At 42.7% G+C, this 24,564-nt stretch overlaps 1 protein-coding gene across 2 annotated transcripts in view; it reads right to left on the reverse strand.

Moving 5' to 3' along the window:
• Nucleotides 1-2,005: 2,005 nt before the first annotated feature.
• The window catches only part of LOC117204453 (heat shock 70 kDa protein cognate 4-like), a 58,012-nt gene continuing 35,453 nt past the window's right edge, over nt 2,006-24,564 (reverse strand). Inside the window, exons 1-7 of one of the 2 annotated variants that reach the window (XM_033441862.1) lie at nt 7,940-8,319; nt 7,017-7,135; nt 6,187-6,516; nt 5,006-5,404; nt 3,657-4,028; nt 2,685-3,062; nt 2,006-2,325 (exon numbers count right to left, since the gene is read on the reverse strand). In XM_033441862.1, coding sequence (XP_033297753.1) covers nt 2,230-2,325; nt 2,685-3,062; nt 3,657-4,028; nt 5,006-5,404; nt 6,187-6,516; nt 7,017-7,135; nt 7,940-8,141 — 1,896 coding nt within the window. In that variant the 5' untranslated portion in view covers nt 8,142-8,319 and the 3' untranslated portion in view covers nt 2,006-2,229. Of the gene's footprint in view, nt 2,326-2,684; nt 3,063-3,656; nt 4,029-5,005; nt 5,405-6,186; nt 6,517-7,016; nt 7,136-7,939; nt 8,320-24,564 lie in introns of those variants that run through there. The other variant, XM_033441863.1, reaches the window with a different exon arrangement.

Consider the following 24,564-nt stretch of genomic DNA (forward strand, 5'->3'; position numbering starts at 1 on the left):
GAAAGCGTGACGGAAGAAAAGCTCGAGGAGTGGGTCGCTCTTACGTTTCGACGTATTCCGTTCGTGGCAACGCTTGGACGAACGCCACTGAAAGTAAACACGTGTACAGCTTATGGATGTTTCCATTACCTGGTTAGCATAATGTGAGCGGCGCTCAAGCCGCGGTATGATTCTTGACCTAGAATTACTTCTGGTGCCTTCTTATATACGATATGTGATATAAAGGGTAAGGAGTCACGTGCTCGTCAAATATACTATATCCGAACAATACAGGCATGCCTAGCGACGTTGTAACATGTATATAATTATAAAAGATGAAACAAGCTAGCGTTTAAGTGATGATATATCATAGGAAACACACGACACAACACAACACACATGATTCGATGATATAGGTGCGTAAATATGCACGAGACTCGGATTCGAAACGCTTTCGAAACCATTATACATACATACATGCTCACATATACAACGATTACTATTTTTTATGTTTTTGTTCTAATCCCAGAGGCTCTCGTGAGCCTCTATGACGCTTGTGATCTTACTTACTTCTGTACGACCGTACCAAGGACTCTCGAAAGCGAACATATCAAAGATAAATAATTTCGAGCCTCCATGGTGGTCTTACGAAAAATTTTATGCCTCGGTCATTTTCCAAGCAGTTCGTCGCTCCTTTTCCCGCCTTTGAGCCTTTTTTCTTTTTTTTTTTTTTTACATCCCGTTCTTGCGTACATATCCTGCGTTCTTCGTTTCGACAATCGTGTCGCAACGATCAGCCTCGATCTCGACGACGAATTCGAGAACGAAGAAGACGTGGCAAAAGTTTGAAGCGTAAGATCCTCCGGTTTTTTGAGCTCGGTAATGAGATACTTACTGACAGACTCAAAGATCCCGAGATGGAATCTGTCTTCTGTTACTCGACCCAGCGAAAGGTTCGCGGCGCGATTGCATAATTCCGTGATTGAAATAAACGAGTATATTGGAATGCTTTAAATTACTTGGCGGCACTAGAGCGAAAACAGAGATGAAGGTGGAATACCAAACGATCTATTTCGATTTTGCAATGCTCGAAACTACGAGCTGCTGAATCTGTAACACTTTCGGATCGTCAAATCTACTATCTGTTGTAACTTAATTTCTAACGATCGAATATCATGAAATAGTTGAACCCACTGGAATTCCACTTAATGTAAAAACTGGTACGGATTAACCTAATATCTCGGTACAAATTGGAAAGGATCGTAAATTAGAAAGTGATCAGCCAATCGGACCGTTTCGCGCGGAACGAGAAGAACGAACAAAAAGTAAATTGTAACGCGCGTGAAAGACTGAGCACAGGGCATAAAATTTTGCGACAACATTATAGTCAGTTTCTGTTCCTCGTTTGTTTCTCGATTGTTCGCAAGATACCGCGCTGATAAGGCGCTGACACTGTAATCTCGGCGCCCGTCCGACCCGGGAATTAGCCACATTTCGTAATGTGCTTGCAAACAGCGTTACAGCGTCGCGATTCATCGCGGTGATTCGCGACAATGATGCGGAAAATTGTATATAAGAAATTCAGTTAATTCGAAGATAAAAAACAAAAAGTAGAAAATGGAAAAAAGAGAAAAACGGAAGACGTTGATGATTAATATGATGAAGAAACCATGGTGCTCTGCATAATCTATTTTTTACGAGAAGAAACGTTCCATTAATGCGTAGGCTATATTTACCTGTACGCTAAGTTCATTAAATATTTAATAGTGTCTCCCTTCCCCATTTTGTGTACATATTCTTTATATGCATAAACAATATTAATTTTTAACGTGATGCGAGAAGGACCCGTTTGATGAAACAGTTTACACGCTGTATACACATTGATACGTGCGTCACATACACGTAAGCGGCGACGCTAGGTCGTTGTGTTAGTCTGACAATATTATCGCATATCTCGAATGTATTACGAAATCATTACGATAACTACCTTTCCCAAACTCGCTTGCAATAAATAATGCGTTGGAAATTAACGTGGAGCCGTTTATTTTATGATTCAACCTTGTGAACTGTTTTAATTGCTTACAAACGTTCAATTGTCTTGGATTCACAAATATTTTGATCGTTCGGAATTAAGTTCGTTTAAAATAGAGTCGCGCGAAAAATATTAACGATGAATTTTGAACATCGTGTGAAAAGTTTTATCAAAGCACCGGCGGCACGCGGTATAACCAACCGAGGGTAAATATTCAGTCAGTCCACTTCCTCTATCGTTGGATTGGCCGAAGAGCTATAATTTTGTCCGTATCCTGCGCTGTTGTAAAATTTGGTAAAAATCGGTTTACAAACCTGAAAAATTAACGACATGTTTTATTTATAAATTAGAACTTATAAAATTTATAGATTAGAACAACGACGACAACTACTAATTATTAATAAACCATAATAATAGGACTTTTAAAGGAATATATTATTAGTCGGTTAGGTAGAATGCTACTATTCCTTCGTATCGTTAGTAGATAATTAAAGGACCTGCAGAAGATAATAAAGCAGAAACTTCAACAAGTTTACTAAATTCGTGACACGATTCGATTACAATAGCGCCTGTTGAATTCATTATTCAAAAAGGAAAAAAGAAGAAAAACATGTCTCCCTCCACAGGTATAATATAAAATATGGAATAGGAATATATTTAAAAAAAAACATACTTTTTCAGCGTCTTTTAGCTTATTCTCGAATTGCTCCTTAGTGGCGGAAGTATTGATATCGAGCCACTTGATGATTTCATCGCACTTGTCAGCTATGAGTTTTCGGTCTCCTTCCGCAATCTTCGCCTTGATATTCTCATCCTCGATGGAGTTCTTTACGTTAAAGCAATACGATTCGAGGTTGTTCTTCGCTGCGACTCTCTCCTTCTGCGATTGGTCCTCCGCGTGGTATCTTTCCGCTTCGTTCACCATTCGTTCTATGTCCTCCTTGCTGAGTCGACCCTTGTCGTTGGTTATCGTTATCTTGTTCTCCTTGTTCGTTGATTTCTCCACGGCGGACACGTTCAAGATACCATTCGCGTCGATGTCGAAGGTCACCTGGGAAGCAAAAGAATGGAAGAAATCTGAAAGAAGAAGAAAAGGAAGAAAAACGACACTTTCTCCGTTGTTCTGTTCGACATCGCGCGGTCCAGACGCCATCTCCATTCCTTCGAGTCCTTCCACTTCCGCGTCTGCTTTCCGTTCCGATACTTATCCGGACAGCCTGACAATTCCAATAGAGTTCCATCCGACTCGTACACTGGTGGCAACAGGCAGAAAAGAAATCTCGAGGCACGGGATCGTCTGGAAAGGATCTTTCAACCCTGTCCAGTCGTAACCCTAACCCTCGTCCTCTCGACGGATTTGTGTATATCCTTGCCAAGGATTTCCTTTCCCGACGCAATTGCTGCGTTTCGCTACGTACCAGCACCGCTGGTACTCTATTGGAATTGTTTTCTTATCTCTGGTTCTTCGAGTCTACGAAACGTTTATTAGCGATCTTGCGATTTATCGTTATAGGAGCTAGTAGCCAGCTCCTCTGCTTTAATTCTTGATACTGGTAATCATTGATTTATGTGTTAATTGATAACGCTTAATAGTCCTGAGGGAAAGATTCAATAATTAATTTGAGTTTTCTATGAAAAGACTCACTTCGATTTGCGGTATGCCTCGATGCGCCGGCGGAATCCCAGAAAGCTCGAATTTTCCCAGGAGGTTGTTGTCCTTGGTCATTGCTCTCTCCCCCTCGTAAACCTGGATCAGGACGCTCGGTTGATTGTCCGAGTAGGTAGTGAAAGTTTGCGTCTGCTTGGTCGGGATCGTGGTGTTGCGTTTGATGAGAGCGGTCATCACGCCACCGGCGGTCTCTATCCCGAGGGACAACGGAGTCACGTCCAGGAGCAGCAGATCCTGTACTGCTTCGGACTTGTCACCCTGCAATATGGCCGCCTGCACTGCCGCCCCGTACGCCACAGCCTCGTCCGCATTTATCGATTTGTTAAGGTCCTTTCCATTAAAAAAGTCCTGTCAATGGAAGGAAAAGGAATTGGGATCTCGTTTGTTCGTTTAAAAAGTGTCTTTTTCCTTAATACCAAAATCAATCTCTAAATCTAAAATATCTGTACTTAATCTATACTTAAATCTAAAATAATAAGTAAATTATTGCGATGAGATACGTATCTCAGAAGACGAAAGTGAAGACTTATTCCTAGAAACACTTGCATCAGTTTAGTAATTACAAAGATAAAGTCGTTAAAGTATTTAATGGTCTGGAAGAATAAATAACTTTAAGAATCGAAGAATAACAGACACCACAGTGCTTAGTAAGCTCAAATATGCAGAAGGAATATTTACATATTCGATCGGTTTATTTAAAGATTTTCTTATTTCTTCGCATCAAGCTCGATCGTTACATCACGTTAATCAGTCTCTATTGGAAAGGACAATAAACTGTGAACCCAGTCATATTAGAATTTATCGCAACGATCGCAATGGCCTCCAAAGTACTCTAATTCAATTACGATTATTGGTGTCCGAACGATAAAAGTCGAAGCCCTTCGTGCCGTCAAACACCATAAATATATTCCAGCAGGCTGTACGTTTAATGGTACCGGTAACGCGGTGACTACGCATAGGGTCGAAAAACGCGGGTGTTGACTTTGTCATAGAGCTCATTAATTTTGTAACGTTCGTTCTGGGGGCGTCGCCGACCACCCCCCCCCCCTATATTGTTCGCGACCGTACCCTCGTCCTGCGTTTCGAACCCTGACTTAAAACACTGGGGTCGCTCCGCTAGGAAATGTAATCGAATTTTAATGCGTTTCATTATCGAACCTGCCCTGTATCACCCTAACTTCGTTTTAAAGAACCGACACACCGCGTCGCGTCAAACGTTGGCTCGGAGGGCGTTGCTCGCCAACAGCGAATACTTGTTCCTGCCTATATGTTATCTTTTATGTATGAAAGGGTTATCCCGTAAATAAATAAAGAATGAAAGCAACCTGAAGGAACCTCTGGATTCGTGGAATTCTAGTCGAGCCACCGACGAGCACGATGTCGTGAATCTGAGATTTGTCCATCTTGGCGTCTCGCAGAGCTTCCTCAACTGGCTGTAACGTACACTTGAAGAGATCTTGGTTGAGCTCCTCGAAGCGAGCGCGCGTGATGGACGTGTAAAAGTCGATGCCATCGAGCAGGGAATCGATTTCGATGTTGGCTTGCGTCGATGAGGACAAGGTCCTCTTGGCGCGCTCGCACGCTGTTCTCAACCGACGAACCGCTCGTTTGTTCGTCGTCAGATCCTTCTTGAACTTTCTTGAGAACTCTTGTGTGAAGTGTGTCACCATGCGACTGTCGAAGTCCTCGCCACCCAGGTGGGTGTCACCGGCAGTGGCCTTCACCTGAAATTATATGCGTATTCTATTCTAGAATGCAAGTTCACTACTCTTCTGGTAATATTAATTTTATTGTCGGATATCTGTTGGAACTTTACAATCGACCTCGATATTTCCAGAAATTCCGATTTTAACGCGATACCCGATAATCTGGATATTTACTGTCAAAACCGTCGTAACTTTATAATCGCTCTTTCAAAGCATTCTCGTGCTAATGTGTCTGAAACTAGAGCGAGTAAAAATTATGTTAAGTCAAAGAAACTCACGTTTCTAAAAGAAAGTCAAAAAATTCTACGCGTCTTAACACATTGGTTGTCAGTGATCTTGAAGCACAGAGGAATTTAATATCATGCGATGAAATTCAGAAAATTCTCGTTTACTCGAGCCATGCAGGAAGATAGCAACAAATCAGCAGACGTTAAAGCGTTAAAACTCTCGACGTAAAAATTATTCTATTCCATACTTAAGGTACTGACTTAATCAAATTATTACTAGAATCGTCAAATCAACAGAAGATAAAATCGAAACATCACCTTGCAACATTACTCTCTTTTGGCAGTAAAATTGCTGAGGCAGAAGACTTAGTTACTGGCGTTTATTCGTTCTACGTAGGTTTCGCATTAAACCATAAGGAACGCTGCTTTTATTTAAAAACTTTCCTCGGACTTGTTTCTCACAGCACGGAAAAGCACGTAGCTCCGTCCCGAGAGGGTTCCGACGGCAATAGGAAAAAGGAAGTTCCTCCGCGGAGGAATGCGGTTCGCGGTCCGCGCATAGACGAAACTTACCTCGAATATGCCGTCGTTGATAGTCAGTATCGATACGTCGAAAGTACCGCCGCCGAGATCGAAGATCAGAACGTTCCTTTCACCGCGGCCCTTTTTGTCGAGGCCGTAAGCAATAGCTGCGGCAGTCGGCTCGTTAATGATCCTCAGGACATTCAAGCCGGAGATAGTACCGGCGTCCTTGGTAGCCTGTCGCTGGGAATCGTTGAAGTACGCTGGTACCGTAATCACGGCGTTCGTGACGGACTTTCCCAAATAAGCTTCCGCCGTTTCCTTCATTTTCGTCAAAACCATCGACGAGATCTCTTCGGGAAAGAAGGACTTCGTCTCACCCTAGAATCGATATAGCAACTCGGAATAGAATTGATCATAGAGGAGAGCGAAAGTGTGTTATAAATTCCTCCGAAACGTTTAGTTTCTTAAGTTCCGTTTGAAAGATGGCCTACTACTCTCTAAAGCCAAGTGGAATTTTAGATTTGATGTTTACTTTTATTAAAGAAGGTTGCGAATAATTGACATAATCGACGATCACATGATACCATAGAAACATCGATAAGTATCCAAGAATCGTTCCAGTGTCTTTGAAAGCTCGGAAAAGTGAAAAATTTACGATCGAACGTCGATCCTTAAGAGTGTAGGAAAATTCGCCAGCTACAAAGGATGAGTTTGCAGTTTGATAAGATACCGATTGTTCAAAATGTAGGCCAACATCCATAAAGCAACATTGATACCGTACACAGAACAAAGTCAAACGTTTCTAATTAAATTCCTTGTCTAACTGTGGATGTTCACGCGGTTGGACGTCAGGTCACGTTAAACGTTAGCCAACTCACCTTGTACCGAACTCGGATTTTCGGTTTTCCTCCGTCGTTAACCACGGCGAACGGCCACTGTTTCGTGTCAGCTTGGACTGATGGATCATCGTAACGTCTGCCAATCAGCCTCTTCGCATCTGTCGGACAATTTCATTTAAGCTTCCCTTAGTCATCGATTCGAGGATCGCTGGCAGCGATCGCAAAATTGGCCGCGAATTCGGCGCATGATCGAGAGACGCAACGATCACGACCACGCTCTTATCGTGGCGAAACGAGCGAACTTATCGTGGGCGAATTCCGACCTCGTCCGCTGAACGACTATAGATCTCGAAACGGTAAGTCGATTTGGCAGCCACGAAACGAGAGCGTTCTCGACGTTGAACTGGTTTCCGGTCGCGTTTCTTTTCGCGGGCCAGCTATTGCGCCGGAAGCCAGCCCAGAAACCCGGAAATGACGGTGATTCTTGGGATCCTAGCTACGCTGCCAAGTCGACGGACCTTGCCAGCGTGATTATCAAAAATTCTGTTCGCGTAACGCTCTACGTTTTGATTTTACGTCCGACTTCAAGAAGTATCTCTTAATTTTGTTTTTTATTTTTTTTTTTTTTTTTTAGAAGATGGAATATTTTGCTTAGCTTCGTTTCAATCCTCAAATACAAATCAGTAATCTTTTAGAAGAAATTTGGTTTATCGTAATTTCATTATTACAATCTAGATTCCGGAGAATTTAAAAAACTTTAAGATTTGCGATTTGTGAAACGTAATTTATAGTGATTTCTCTCTGTGGCTTTTACGTATCATAATACAGTGGTTTAATGAATAAAATTTTCAAGTAATCCATCCATAGACTATCGGTAACAGTACGCTTATGATAATGTCAAAAATAAGGAAGCCTGTGATTAAGAATTAAACTTTGACACGATCATCGAACTATAAGCCTACCAAAGATCGTGTTCGTGGGATTCATAGCTACTTGATTCTTGGCTGCATCACCGATTAACCTCTCCGCTTCGGTAAACGCCACGTAGCTCGGTGTAGTGCGATTTCCTTGGTCATTAGCGACGATCTCGACTTTTCCATTGAGAAATACGCCGACACACGAATAGGTTGTTCCCAAATCAATCCCTACCGCCGGTGCTGTCATTGTAAACCCGATGAAATTTGGAAGGACGAAACGAGAAGACTGGATGTAACGACAGAATAATCGCTGCTCGACTGTTCTGGTCGTGCAGTCTACTGTCTTCTTACGTACGTTCAATGCTGCGTGCGATTGAGCTAAATTGGAAAATGTCCCCTATGCTTGTAGGCACTTGAGTTACACCAATGGCAGATAAAAAGTGGCGGAAAAAAGCGTACTATTTATCGAAGGTTGTAAAAGTATGCTCTAGACACCATTTTTGTCTTGTATATTTAACGTAGTGTAGTATTAAGAGGACCTTTTGCACCGGTATCTTTTCTGTTTTACGATAATGGTATTCTTGTGCTTTCAAAAACGCCTAAAATATTCAGGAAGACTGACGACGATGTTGAAAAAAGAACTGAGTTGTTCACCTTCGTTATGAACTTGGAACTAGGAAATCAAGATTGGATGTATCTTTTCCATGCAATAATTCAAGCAATTAAAGACAAGAAACGGCTTATACTTTTCAATTTCATATCTCCTATCGTTGCAGTTACTCGAGATAAAAGCACTTCAGATTTTTCTTCTTCCCCAGAGAATCGAACGTCGCGAATCTACGATTCGTAACATAGCTCGAGAAAACCTTATCACACAGAACGTTTCACGCTCTGGCGCGGCGAAGGCGTTGATCTCGATAGTATCAGGAAGCCATGGGTTTTGAAAGGGAGACTTCTTCGGTCCGATAATCAGGCAATTACCGGAGCCATCGATCGCGTCGTTCGTAAATTTCGCGCGTTCGACCGCGACGCGTCGATTCCCATCCACGACGTGGACAGACGCCGTGATTCGTGACCAGGGTTTTGGATCGACTCCGCGTCTGTGATGCGTACAAAGAGACACGCTGACGGCCTATCTCATTTATGGCTCCCTAATAAACTTCCCATTACAAGCTTCTACCGCGATGATCGATAACCGTGAATCGAAATGCAGACCACGCGTAGCTTCGGGCAACCTCCAGCGGGTTTTTTTAATTCCTCAAACAATGTCTTGGTAGTTTTAAGTTCATTCGATAATTTTAGTGTGACAGCGTGACTGTTTCTGGAAGTTGAGGGAATAAAGTTTCGTCTGGCTGCGTCACAAAGGTTTCACGATTTTACGAGAAAGGGAAATATTCGAAAACGTCGGAAGAAAATTGATGCTGAGAATTAATTAAGCGACACGGGCTCTTATCGGAACCGGAACACGAGCATACGAGGAAGTTCCGCCCCAAGCTGGTCCAGCGTCGTCGAGGTGGAGCTTCCACCAGAGCCCGATAAATTTATCCCGAAGGGGAGTCCCAAATGCAGGATGTGACGCGTTAATTTGCTTATCCTTTCCCCTACGAGGGTGAACGATGTCATAATTAATGACTATTCCTAACGACAAACCTTGGACGCTTACCAGATGAACTCGCATTACCTAAAACTTTTGAGACACCACAGATCCGAGAAAATTGCAACAGAATTCAACAGGGTCCCTTGATACAAGAGTATATGAAACTGTAAGGAAAGCTGCTGATATATACTCCGCTTGCTTTACTCATCAGGCGACATGTATTGTATAACGTACAATAGTAAATAACAAGTTACAGTTAAAAGTTCGTGTAAGATCGAAGTGAATCTAAGCTGCGACGATCAATCGTATTCCTTCCATTTGCTCTCTTTCTAGCTCTGCACAATACTAGACTTCAGCCAGAAATCAAAACTCGAAGGAAGAGACAGAAACGCGACGAAAGAAGAACAGTATCGAAGAATTGAAGGCAAAACGAGATGGTTTAGAGTTTTAGAGAATGAAGATGGCGCGAATGGGAGGTAACGCGAATATCGAGATTGGATCGGGGCGGGAGTATGTGTAAGCCTCATAAATATGTCGTCAGGCCGGTAAACAAGACACGCGAAGTCGGTACAAGCTGTACGTCCGTTCATGGTGTATTGTAGAATCGTTCGGTGGCCGCGGTCGTGGAGATGGTCGGGTACCGCGACCGGGATTTAAAGCCGGGAAATTTATCGTTTCGCGAGGAGGCGGACAGAAGCGACGAAAGGGATGAAGCCAGAACTGCGAGGAGATAGAAGGAGGGACGAGGTTGAGCGATGTACACGAATGAATGCGGCGAGAAAGCGCAGAGAGTGAAGGAGATACCGAACGATACAAGGCAGAGGAAGGAGGAAAGAGTTTCGCGTACAACGAAAACCTCTGGCAGACTACCGAAAACCGGTCGTTTCCAATCCTGCCTCTCATCCCACAATCTGGCCGTGATTCAACGATCGTTCCGTCGGCTCTTTTCACCTTGGCTACCGTTCCTCTTAGCATAGATGCGTCGTGTTCCGAAGGAAACCGCGATTTTCACCCCTGTTACAAAGTGAAACCGCCGATCATCTAAATGGACCTTACCAAGATCTTTGTCTTCTTTTATAAATGCCTCGTGATTCTGTCTCGACTGGAAAAACTGATATGGACGCAGAAGACGATGATTTATTTCTGTGGAATCTTTGGATTTAAGGAAACGTTGGGATATTATTATATTAAGTTTGCGTGGCTAGAGTATATTTGAAATTTATGCATCATCAATCAATTATGTTATATTACCGCGTGACGTTGCGATATTAGAGGAAGCAAAGAGGGCGAAGGATGCGTTTCGCGCGGGATCTATTCATCAGTGGACTCATCGGTAAGGTTACCTAACAGGTTTGCTATAAACGTCAAAGTAGTAGGAAAACATTCTCAAACGACTATTTCTAAGAATTATGTTTTCAATATCCATGCTGTAACAAGGAGAACTTCCTCGATATGATACAGAGTAGAATATTCCAAGATGACAGTCAATTCTACTTCGATTTCTAATGTACTTCCGTTCCTTAAACCGCAATAACTCGACAAGACGTTTAAGGAACAAAACTAGTGTATCACGTGGACTCATCGGAGAGAGCATCCGTTCTGCAACGACTTCTCGGGGCCGGTAATCTACCGCGACAAGCGGCTGCGATTGTCATATTTCTCATCGGATAATACATATCGTAAATAACAAAGTTGATATTGAATGAGAGAAAAGTGGGAACCGGTTACAATATTTTCAGTGCATCGGCAGGGCCAGCGGGCTGGCTTGAGTCGATCGGCGCTGGTCAGAAGAGAGGCAGTGAGCGGATCGGGAAGGGCGGAAGGCCAGCGGTGAGCTGCAACATTTCGAATATAAGTTAGCCGGATATTGTTCGGCGCGGGGCCGAATGGTAAGGGGCTTAGCAGCTCTGAAGCAGCGGCCAATATGGTGGTTACATGAGGATGAAACGATATAAATCCCGAAACGCTTACAGTTATTGCAGATCCAGCGTAATATCCACTCGAGCGGCGGTCCGCCGGCCGGCCGGTTTACGCGGTAATTCGCCGATGACAGCGTCGCGATAAAATGAAATCGGTTCGCGGCTTTTATAACGACCGCGACGCGCTAATCCTTTCGCCGGCAAAGTTGACGCGGAACCTATTTAAAATGAGGCAAAAGTCGAACCAGAAGTATACGTCTGATTTTTTTTTATATAGAAAAATATATACAATATAAATAAATAAGATTTCATGGTACAGTAGAACAGTCACAGTAAAATAATTATCGGAAAATGTGACGACAACTCTTCGAACTTCAAAACTACGACTGTGATTCATCTTTCAGGTCTTCGTTTCTTGAGCGATCTACGAAAAATAAGAAACAGAAATTGTTGGCTTTTCGATAGAGATTATCGCATCGTAAAAATAGTTTCTGATAATCGATCGAAGACAGACCGAAACCACGAAGAAATAAAACAGGCCCTAACCTAACCCTGTCTTGACTATGTTTCTGCTCGAAGCCAGCCGTTATTTTCTCATCTCAGTCTCGTAAGTCATAAATAATATGCGACGATCAAATTTTCGTCACGGTTTCGAAGATGTCTGAGTGCAAATCCCCTCGCGAAAGACGAAACGGCTCGACGTTCCGATCTTCGTGCGAGATCGTATCGAATGTCGCGCCGTACCGAAGATACACGTCCTGACAAACCTCATATGGTATTCATGAAAACTGCGTATTCATCAATGAGATGATCGTCGGATCCTGGATAAAAATCCGGCTCGACCACCGAGCGCGCCGTTACACGCGCGTTACTTCTACTTCCTCTTACTACTCATCCTCTCCCGTCAGCCCCGTGGTTGGCCTTGTCTGCCGGAATATTCGAGCTCGCAAGAAAGAACATTTCTGTCAAGGGTGGCGGCGTGTACGTGGGTGTACGCGGAACGGCGTGTGCGTTATTTGTGTGAGTTATTTCACACATGGCGGCCGATCGATAGGCATCGCATTGCATTCGGGGACTCTCTGTCGCCTCTATGCTTCTCTCGTTTCTCCCTGGGTACACCTACCTTGGCGCAAGACTCGCGATAGATAGTATGTCCTTCTGTCTGGATAGCAACGATCGCTTATCGTTCCACGTGTCACTGGATGTAAGAGACACGGTAGGAATCACACGGTGCTTTCGAGGACATCGTCTCAACCAAACAATAGAATTTGCAGAAAGAAATCAGGAACTTTAACGACAAGGTTATACGAGTCAATCTTCACAAATATTGTAAATAATTACTTGTCGAGTGCATATAAAAATTACAGGAAAAACATCAATTACGTGAGTTACATTTCGTGTTTATTATAGGGAATTATCGTTACATTTAATATATTAGTTAAATTAATTCAACAACGTTCCACAAATTTCACCAAGCAAAAGTTTAAATTGTCGGCATTTGTATATTTGAAACGGTGAGCGATTCAAATTTTACGATGACACGCTCGCACGGATCCCGATGAAATCCCGAGACCATAAAATTCGAAACTCGTTCAATTTCTTTTTAATCGATTTATTCACAGGTTCCTAATCAACCAATTGAATTTTCATTTTATCATGGGTCAGTAGCATTTTTCGTGATGTAGGATCGATGCGCGCGATCTTTGAATCTCGATGATTCGCGGGACACGCGAATGAAACCCGAACGATATTTCATATAACCGGCGCGCGATCCGTGGCGTTGCTGCGGTCGCATCGTTAGGTTCGGCGAAATGAAAATACGACGGCTGTCGTTTACAGACACGTCGGACGTCCACCTGGACGTAATACGGCCTGGTATAATTAATCCTTCGCGAGCAAAACGCGCGTTATTGTGTCCCGGTAAGTTGTGACAGTAAATTACTCGTCAAGTCTAGCGAAGAGCAAACATTTCTCTCCGCGTTGATCCTGCTATTTCGGATCGAAATTACTTGTAGCCGCGTGTCCGCGAAACGAACGGTGCGGCTTAATAAAACGTCAGCCAGGAGAGCTGCGTATTAAATGGTAAATTCATAGTATCGTGCACTGGTTAGGATATCTGTACTTTATGCCGGGCAACAAATGTCATTTTCTGTTTATCTTTTCCATTTTTGTAGTCAGTTGCTGGATATGGTTGCAAACAATACCACAGAAGAGGAGAAGAAGAGATATAAAGAATGACATGTAATTGTGAATAAACTAAAAGTGGAGGGAGAGGAACTTTTTGTCTTTACGGGATTCGTTATTTAAACTGGATCGAGTTCTAAAGACTTGTAAATACGTGTACGTGTACGTATTTTTTTATATGTATTCTAAAATACTTTCTTCGTCAAATATAACAATGTGCCGTTATTCTTGTGAAATCTCGTTGAATATTCAACAGTTTATTCGAGCGAAACTCTAACATCCACCTGTTCTTTTTTAACCTTCCTTCTCTCTCCTCCTCAGATTACCCCAATCATTTAACAATAAAACCCTCGATAACCGCAACTCTATCCACATCGACCGATCACCGGCCAATTAACCGCTTCCATCGGCGATCTCGACCTCCACGAGAAAACTCTAACACTACTTCTCTCTCTCTCTCTCTCTCTCTCTCTCACTTACTACTCGGAAAAGACGAATCGCGAGAGGGAATCGTTGCAGTCGATCCAATTTTCCCCTATCTTACCGCAGCAATCTACAGGTAAGCGAATCCATCAGACGTGAGCAAGCATGTCGATCCATTAATTCGTGCATCGAATGCAGGAGCCCGCGCGATTCCCGGTCGCCGCCGTGGCCGTCCCTTAATGGAGCACCGAGTTATCGGTGAAATTTCCAATAAGACTCGGTCGGTGGAATCATCCTGCCACTTCAGTCGGCACGTACCCGCGATCGCCGGAAGACGGTTTTGACGCTTGCTTACAGTGGCGAGGAGTGGCGGACGTAATGTGCCAATAAAAATGCAAAGTACGGCCCTCCTTCGCCGCGCGCGTTGCTCCTTCTTCTCTTTTCCTGTCCGTGTGCACACCCCCGAGGGGATGGGCTGCCGCTCCCTTCTCCGATTCAATGCTTCTCTCGCGAGACGAGCCGCTCGAAAGACGCTTCGCGAGAGTGGCTGCGAAACAAGCATCACGAGTGGCCCGACAATATGACTCGCAGTTTTTCCCTGGTCGGGAGTCTGGCGTTAGAGAAAGGTAAAGTCGTTGGAAAATTGTTATGGACCCTGCTGTACAGAGAAATGGGAAAATGACGTCTTGTTTGAAGGAGATTGCTAGTTCAATGAGGTTGAGTTTGATATTAAAACTTTCGTTTATTTTCAGAACTTATCTGGTTGGCCAGTTATTGAGAAAGGTACACGCGTTTCTCTCTTCTTCGTCGAATGCGAGTGAGATACGAATACTTGACGTATCTACGTATTACGTCAGAGCCCCTTTCCAAGAAATTAGTTCCAAGGATTAAAGGAGTTGCCGTAACAAACAGCTCCACTTTCTAATAATTTAAGTAAACAAACAAAAACCAACTAAAAATCAATCAAATTCATAAGTCTCAACTAATATTTTTGTAGTAATATATCTCTGCACTTGCGCAAACTCTATTGTAATTTTAGTCCAGTTGGATAGTATTATATGGATTACCGAAAGCTTTGGTAATTTCGTGGTGATATTAATACTTCCTGCAAATGTGACGAATTATATTTGGAGTTGGTCGTCCTATCGCTGTATACGAATCGACATTTTCAGCACTGATTGGTTGAATCGTCATTACGTGGACAGGTATACGTCAGATTTTCGTTATTTCCACAAGTACGATCAATGTATCTCGACGATATTATTTTTACTGTAAATAAACGGATGCTAATGAAATGTCTCTGGACGAACGCGGCACGGCGCAGAGCTGCGTAGTTTGCGTAAACGTAGAAAGGTCAAAAATGTTTTCTTCACTCGGCTAACGCTACCTCGACCCGTTGATGAAACCGATCAAATGGCAATCGGGCCGCGCAACGATTCGTCCGGAAGATAATACATCAATCAGCAGTTCAATTAGCCGCAAAACCGGAATATGGTTATCTGCAGCGATTATCCCGCCGCTTCTGTTAACGATCGGGTTCAACATAGGTCAGAACGAACTGATTAGCTCGTTGGATGCAATATTGTAATTGAAAGAAAAAAATGATCAAAAACGGGGAATGAAAGATACGATCTGCTTAACCCTAACCCTAGGTAGCCTATTAAGTAGTGTTCAAACAGAGATCTCCAACTACCAGTGTAATTTTACTTTTGGTCTTAACGAATAGTCACTTATACGCAAGATATCGAACGTTTTATTCATAAAATAAAAATGTAAACGCAGGACCTTCTCAATAAAGAATAAAATTGATTCTTATTAAACTACACATGTTTAATTATTCTAATTTAAGGCACTGTAGTACGATTTCAACGTAGGTGGTCTGAGAGATTTTTACCAAGTCTGTGCATACCATAGCCGGTGCAATACGATCGCATCGAAGATGGCCGCATAGTTGCATATATCTTTGGAAACTGTACGAGTGTGCGCGCGAGAGGAGAAGCGAAACCAAAAAGAAGAAAGAACAGGCAGGAGGAAGAAAGGATTACTTTTTACATATTATTTTTCGTTCACATAATGAGATTTAGTATTCAGACGAGTGAATACAGTCGGTAGTAGTTCAACTGATTGCACATTGACTAAAATTTCGTTCAATTAAGTGGAGTTGAAATAAATGAAGTACTATTGTACCTTCGGTACATTACGTACGCATTTAAGTATTTTTGTAAATTTGTATAAATCCATGAAGGATTATAAAGGAGACATTTCGCGTTTCACGAAGTAAGAACGCCCACTGCTCAGCTATTTATCTTTGTTCAAGGCGCTTATGTCTTTTAAATTCTGCCCCTTCGTGCCTATAAAAATGGCCAGAGGAAACGTTCAACCGCGTCGACTTTCATATCCTTTTACGTAAACTAGTAAAAAGACATTATAATGAGGGCTTATACGGATCTCCGCCTTAAATTCATTCGTACCACGCGATTACAGGATTATCCCGAGTGGACTACGCCGCCTTCTGTAACCAACATCGGATTTATAACTCTAATGCCGGCGATAGAATAGCATTAGTCGTGACGTTGGTTAAACCGTTACTCTATTCGCCGTACGAGCATTTTGTATAAGACTAGGTCGGAGATACTAAACAAACAACGAAATCACGTTACAGTGTATAATGAATCGGAATGCCGAACTAACATGACCGGAGAAAACGGAGCAACGAACTAACATTTGGAAAATAGATCTACTTTCTGTAATTAGGCTGGTGGGATATTTAAACGCGTCATGATACTCATCCTAGTTACCCTTTGGAAAGTATAGCGGGTGAGCATGAAGTTGCCAGAACTCGCCGCTCGCTCGTAGAACAAGCTGAACAGACGCGTTTCTGTGCGGGACAAGTTACAAAACGTTCGTGTGCACGCGTGCATACACACATAGCTCACACCAACGCACTTCATACGTGTGCGTGCGTTACATGAATATAATTAATTACACGGTTCCGTGCAAGTTCTTCCGCTGAACCGCGGGCGATGTATAACATCTTACCGAATTTTCTGTTACACCAATTTAAATATTAGACGTAAAAAGAATCGAAAATTTTGTTATATTTTATATGACACGGAGCTGGAAATTTAGCAATTGCACTCAAATTATTCATTGGATAGGAATACGGACTTTGAAAAATAAGAGAAGAGAAACGTGGAATAACTAATTCCACAGTTTCGATATGGATGATTAACTCGTTTACACGCAATCAGGTAATTCAGGTTCAGGTTTTCGAAATAAGCGCAAAACGCGAATTTTTAGCAGGTCGATAATCACACGTTCCAGTTTGCGTTCCACTGGTTACGTTGGTCATTGCTTTCGCGTACGGAGAATTCAAAAGGCCGGCCATCGAACAATGTAACGGACTTTCATCGACAAAGGGTTCGCCTGTTGAGATGTCCCATTGTACGTATTTGTACTATCTGGATGCAATCGATCCATTGTCCGGCCTTGATTGGTGAAATTAACAAAGACAGATGAGCTTTGCAGGGCTCGCGATGAAACCCGGAGTCAAATTCCGCGGTGGCGTATTCTAATTCGATTTAATCCGTTTAAAACGCTTTCAACGCGATCCACGAAGGTATTCGTCGAACGAGAATAAAGTTGCACTAGTTTCAACGAGTCCTTACACACCAATTTAACGTAATCGGTTAACGACGCTCATACAACGTTTCGAGAACGTGCCATTGCAATTCGTGCAACGATCATAAAACGTAGAGCTTTTACCGTTTAAACGGCAGCAACTCGTAATTGACACCGAATGCACCAAATATGTTAAAGCTGTAGATTTTTGGTATATATATTTTTTTGCTATTACTAAAAACATCCAAGCGTTTTTGACAAAGTTCATGTTAATTTTCACTGGAACGGGAACATGATCGAGTCTTTCAGAAGCCAAATTGACCAAGTGCGAGCTTTTGTTGTACCCAAGTACGTGATTAGCACAAAGAATCGTAAATTCTCAGGCGAATTTTGACGAACGATATCTTCATATCATTGCTTCTTTGTAATTTTCATTTTGTGGAGTTGATCGGTACCTACGTGATACAGGTTAATAGTTAATAACTCTGATCTCTCACAAATATCACTCGCGTAACATGCGTGAAACTAAGATACGTACAGATAAAAAGGCAAATGGATGGTATAAAATTGACGAAAGGTGAATAGACGGTGAACAAATATTCTGGGAGGTGTCAGAAGGAAAGGAACAATATACATATATTCGTCGATATTTATGTGGTAACCGATGCGACGAAAAAACAGGCATCCTCTACTTTCATCTCCCATGAGGAATACGAAAAAGAGCGACAGCCAACGAGTGGCCGTAAAGGACGGATAAACCCCGGTGTACGAACCGTTGAAATAAATGTCAGGAGTTAGTTACTGCCCGTAAAGTGCACCGCACTCGTTGTTCAGCGTGCCGCGAACTTAGCGTTCCACGTTATTCATCTTTTTCTCTATATCGCTAGCCGCGACTCCGTTTCATAATTTATGTCGCGTTTAATGTGGATTTTTACGTAGCCAGCCGACAACACCTGTATAATTGAATTTAAATGCAGCCACCGCCGTTTCCGGCGACGCGCGTCCGCCGTTTTATCTTAACCGACGCGTCGCGCCGCCTGCAACATCGTACCCGTTTGCAATTAGAAATCGTTGAACACAGTTACGATTATTCTCGTTATGTCGTTCTTGGCAATGCAGAATGGAAATTTTACACCATACCATATTACAGATGCAGGCGAGTAGGATTTTATTGAGAAGGTCGATACCACGATTTCTAAGTCGAAAAATTAGTGAACATCGATTGGTTATTTTACCTCGAATTTCAATTGGACTAATATCATCGACAAATGAGTAGCTTTGTTTAGAGAAAAAGAACAAAAAGATAAGAATTTCTCGTGAAATTGAAGAGTGAAAATGAAAAACGTAAAATGCCGGTAATGTTTATTCGATGGAAACGGAGGAAATAAAATAAGCCTGAAAATAAGCAACGAACAATACCGAACAAAAGAAGACTAACTACTGTACTTTGCTCGTCAAACAAAAAACGCTATATTTACAGGGAGAATCTGTAATACGCGACGTTCAATGAAATAGGATCCTCATAATAACTCTGCGACATGAACGAAACTCGTAATGATACGTTGCGCCGAGGTGACATACCTGTGAACGGAATTCCTTTGCGCGTGGCTGCTTCCGGAAGCGGTGGATGCAGGTCCGCTCCTCCTACGCTGCCTTCCGCCACTTACATTCGTGTTCTCTCTGGATACTATCGATGGCGAACTCTCGGTGCGTGCAACAATAAACGTTGCTTTTAATCGAGATTGTCCGATAAGCTAGGAGATCCACAAATTTCTCCAGTTGTTAGTTTGACTTTTTATACTTCCTGTTGGATCAAAGCGGACGCAAATTCATGGCAGGGACGATTTCGATCTTTGACTAATTGAAAACGTGGGAAAACGATGCAACCGTTTTATCGTTATCGCGATATTAATTCGTTGGCGTAAATTCGATATTTTCTCATTTTCGAGTAAAATTGCTGGATTTGCAGATTACGGGAGTAAAATTCAGCTTTCAACGCGGCTAAGTTCGACGAGACCCTTTTGCTTCGCGTACGCAGTCCGGTAATTAGGAGGGAATGTAATTGCAAATTTCTAGCGTCGATTAGCATATCGTGTTGCGTAGCGGTGGTTATTAAAACGTATTAAACGGGAGGAACGAAACTGTGTTTAATGAGGGTCGGGTATTTACAAGTTATCCCTTTTTTTCTTATGCATCTCCGCTGTAGCATTATACCCGTGGTATAGCCATGGTATGCCAGTGGTGGTATCGCTAGGTGAATTATTGTTGTACACCGCATCGGCTTAATGAACCAAGCACCCCCCATTAAGTATTCTTCGAATCAAAGTGGAACACACAAATGGCTCGTCTGCGCGGAAGCTAATTAATCGTAATGGACAGAATGGATGTTACGACCCGAGTATCGCGGCCGGAACGTGCTAACTTCTAAATTAATTAAAATTACGCGGCTTACGCGGTGGTCTACCGGTAATAAGACGTTCTTTGGGATATTCCGCTGGAAAATTTTTTGCCTGCGGTTACGTTTCCTTTCGAAATTACATCCTAGTAAGATATATCTGATAACTACTCTAACCAGTCGAATTATACACGGATTTCTCTTGTACGAGTATAACGTTAACGTAGACCGCTAAACGTTGCGAAAGTTTGATTAAAATTACGCCGTGTAATATTCCACAGCCATCCAAATATAATTCAATTCAATTTACGTGCTTCCGAGATGTACATACTTTAAACGCCAACGATAACACGTAACGTACAAACTAAACACGCACTCCATCGCTAATTCGCCAAAAGCGTCAGCCTCGGAATCTCCGCGAATGAAAACCGCAAACGCGTTCGCAAAACCGCCTCGACTAGTATTTTCAGATACGGAATCGGCGATAATCGTCGCAAAGTGATACGACCTTTGGATTACATAAGCCTAGCTCGCGCGAGATCAATACGAGGGTATTGGCGAGAGCCAATATTAACGATCTCCGAAATATGCCGGTAAATATTTGTCCGCCATACAGGCCAAGTCTACTCAAGGATATCGTATATGCGTTGACGGGGGTTGCACCGGCGCGCGCGCACCCTCGTTTGTGTTTGTACGCGCGACGCGATCGGCTTTCGGCGTCAGAACGGCGGATGTCGCCGGTCGATTCGAGCGGAATATGCCAGAAGCGATTTCAACGGGCTTCCACACCGTAATTGATTCGCAACGGTTATGTCACGTCGATGAGGAAACTGGTTGCTCGCTTGGCCGCTCGATCGCCTAATCGTCCGATCCTCCGCCTGATCCTTCGACTTTGCTCCTCTTGCCTACACGCTTGCGTAACGTGTCGCACGAATTTTACATCCGAGCGTTCTCATGTTCCTGACGAAAAGGTAAATTGCACAAGAGGAATCTTAATAACGCTATTTAATAAGATAATTAAGATCAAATTATGATATAAGAAAAAGAATCCTGTGGACGCATTACGAATACACGCGTGTTGGATAAATATAGTATGGCATAATAAAGCCAGGAATATGTCAAGGTCGACTTTATTTCTTTTTTTAAGAATACTGTATGTGTTTTACGATATGTTGAAATAAAAAGCACCATGCAATGAAGAATAGCAATTTTCTTCTTTTAGCAAGAGTTTCTCAGTTTATTGCACGTGATCATCTTAAAAGCACACCTTGTATCATCCTCGATATCAACTACTTGACCCCGTAAACTTCAATTTTAATCGTGTATTTCTAGACTATATTGAGTAATAAGAATAAAAGTTATCTGGGAAATCGTAACCATAAACTTCAAACTACGCAATCAAGGATTATCGGTCAACCCACATCCCGAACCTCGTTTTAGAACCGCGCGCGTAAGCGATCGGACCGAAAAATGATATCATTTTCACCACGAAAGGAAACCGCATTTCCTGAGAAGTTGTGCAGGATAAATGGCGAGCGCGAGTCGTTGAATCGATTCTAGAAAAACAAAATGAAAATACGCCGATGGCGAAGCGTGACTGTTGTCGCGCTTTAAGGGCGGGTCCTTTGTCGGCCGAGAAACATGAATGAAACTTCGATTACGTAAATACGAGGCCATAACGTGGCATGTTATACGATTAACTATAGTAAGAAGTGTGTCGAGCCGCGCAATTAAGGGGCGCCGTAGTTGTTAGCGACGAGAGCTCAGCGCGTCGGTTAGCTTTCAAAGAAATCACCTCCGGCTGAAAATGACGGATAAGACCGCGAGGTCATGAGAATCCGTGATAAACGTGGAATAAAAACGCGACTTTCTGACGAACGCGAGCGAGAGGTACTACTCGTAGCTCGTCGGATGCGAGCGTTTACTTTACGCCAGAGTTGGCGCTTATCGACCATCTTAAAACGCGTCTCTGAAAATGTAGGTGAATTATGGTAATTCTCGCCGATAAAGGCAATATCGATGGAAACTGGGAAAGAAGACATAGTACGATGAGCGGGAGCACTTTGCTGTTTTATTCCGATCTATAGTTCGTCAGGCAACCAATAGAATCGTAAATGATATTCATTTGTAACATTGTGCGCCGTTGAATATGACGTCGAGCGAATCCAGTATCAATACTTTGAAGAACGGTATTCCGATGATGGTTAATTCTTGATTATCCGCCGTTGGAATAATAATTCCTACCTTTCTATTCATCGTCGACCACCAACCGCGTGAAAAACGCATCGAATCAACACCATCGGAGAACAATAGCCTCATCGTGGAACCGAACGTTTCGTTCATCGATCGAAACTTAAGAAGTGTACGGAACCTTCCGATAGCAGGACAGAAACAACGTGTGGAAATAATCGTCCGCAATTCCTCGAGCTTGCACTCCCTGCTGTTCGTAAAATAACCATAAAAAATCGAAACGAGATCGCGAATGTAACAAACGGTGATATCGAACACGAGTTACGGTTGCATAATCGCGCTTGAGCGTTTCCTCGAGCGATTATCGTTCGCAAGGACGTCGCGAGCGTAACTCCTGTAGATCGCGGATTACGTATAGCAATGGGAACTGCGCGTTCCAATTCGTCGTTGAAACGCTCGAGTTTCGAAACGGGTAAGGAGCTTCATCTTCCGAAATTCTCGGATCAGGAAGATCGACGTTGGCTTAATCTCTGGCAGTTCTTAACGTTCCTTGCTTGCAAGTTTTCGCGAATCGTGAATAACAACTCACATAGTATAACTTTCAATCTGAAAGCTGTGGTTCCGTTTCAAGCATTTTCTTAATACAAATTTTCATGGTAGAATTGCGTAATTTTATTCTTACGTAAAGTCATGCGTTCTCTTGTAACGTCTCTCTGCGTGATACATTTAGAATTGTTGCTTTTGAGTGAAAATTGGAGGCGAAGATGAAAGAAACTGAGAATTAACGAAGAGTAAAAGGATTCGTTGAAATCTATTATTATAATTTCGAGGCAATTCGATGGAATTCTAAAGGAACGAGGTCTCCCCTCTCTTCGTCTCGTTACCGCGAATTTCCATCGTATTACTGTCGGCGGCAATGTAAACGTTGGTACTTACCTAATATCACGACCGACTATTCGGTCTATTAGCAATTACGGATAATCTCCTAGGCGATCGCTTTAACAGGCCGGAGTATTATTGCTGGAAATCCTTGCAAAGGACGCGAGAACCAACGCCACTGAATTCGCTCCCGACCTTATTGGATTATCGTAAATGCGTCGACACAAATACACTTATTTGGAAAATGATTCTTTGTTGCGAATGTTTCGCCAGCCGTGCAACACGCGAGCGGATATTTTCATCGAGGATTTCTGATAAAAACGTCGATTCGAATCGGTGTCATCCTTCTAGAAAAAATTAATACAGATATTACATTTGTATAAAAATTGGCAGCTATTGTTATAAAAAAATCTGAATCATGACAAATGTAATAAACAAAATCTAGAATTTCTAGAATCTCTCTTTCGTTTTTAGAAAAATTTCGTGCAATACGATAATCATGAAATTTTACAATTCAATGTGAACACCACTATGTAAACTAAAGAACATTGCACCGAAAGGGTACCACCATCAAAGTAAGTTTAACTAACAAAGTACCGATAATGTTGTTCTTTTCTTTTGTCGCAAAAATAGCCGATCCACCGATCGCTAACCAATGAAATTTCGTTTCGGGAACAAACAGAGAGCAACGCGCGTACAGGGGCTCATTATCGAGCCCTATGTCCGCGTGGAGGATGCTTAATATTTAACGAAGTATCGGTAACAGCCCTTCTAACGCGGCACCCTTTAAACTCGTGGCACAATGATCCTCTCTGCCGCTCCCAGTGGAAACTGGAAAATCCAATTTCTGGACGAAACAGTCGGTAAAATCAGATCCGAATTGGAATCAATGATCGATGCGTCATCGTAGAGGGGTGAATACTTGAGCGTGACCGCGCGAGCAGAGTAGAGAACGCGCGCAGGGTCCGTCCGACGACTAATTAGTATTTTGACGTGGATATCCGCGATGGATCTCGCGTATCGTTCCTGGATCCGCGTGTCACGCGAATCCGATGCGACACTGTTCAACCCCCGCGTCAACCTACACTGTCGAACCTATTTGCAAATTGCTTTTGCCTCGACTGGTGGACGCGCGTTGGTCTGATTGGAACTACGAAATCCCAGTACTATGAAGCAGAATCGATGAGCAAGACGGGGTTAATATCGCGAGGGTTCGTCAACCCTTGTCACGTTACACGGCTTTGGAATTTTGACAAACATTCAAAATCCATTTCGTTACTAGAATACGTAAATGTTTCCACCTGACAAGTTTCATTCGCAAGAAACATTTTCCAATTACCGTTGCACGTATAATGTTTCCATTAAATTATGCTTTGGAATATAAGAATACCGCCTCGTGTCTCCTATCAGGATCGAGAGAACATCGCGTGTATGTGGTTTAACATGCCTTCGATCGCTGCTC

This window comes from Bombus bifarius, unplaced genomic scaffold (assembly GCF_011952205.1).
Source record: "Bombus bifarius isolate JDL3187 unplaced genomic scaffold, Bbif_JDL3187 scf7180000007978, whole genome shotgun sequence".
In the NCBI taxonomy this organism is placed as follows: Eukaryota; Metazoa; Arthropoda; class Insecta; order Hymenoptera; family Apidae; genus Bombus; species Bombus bifarius.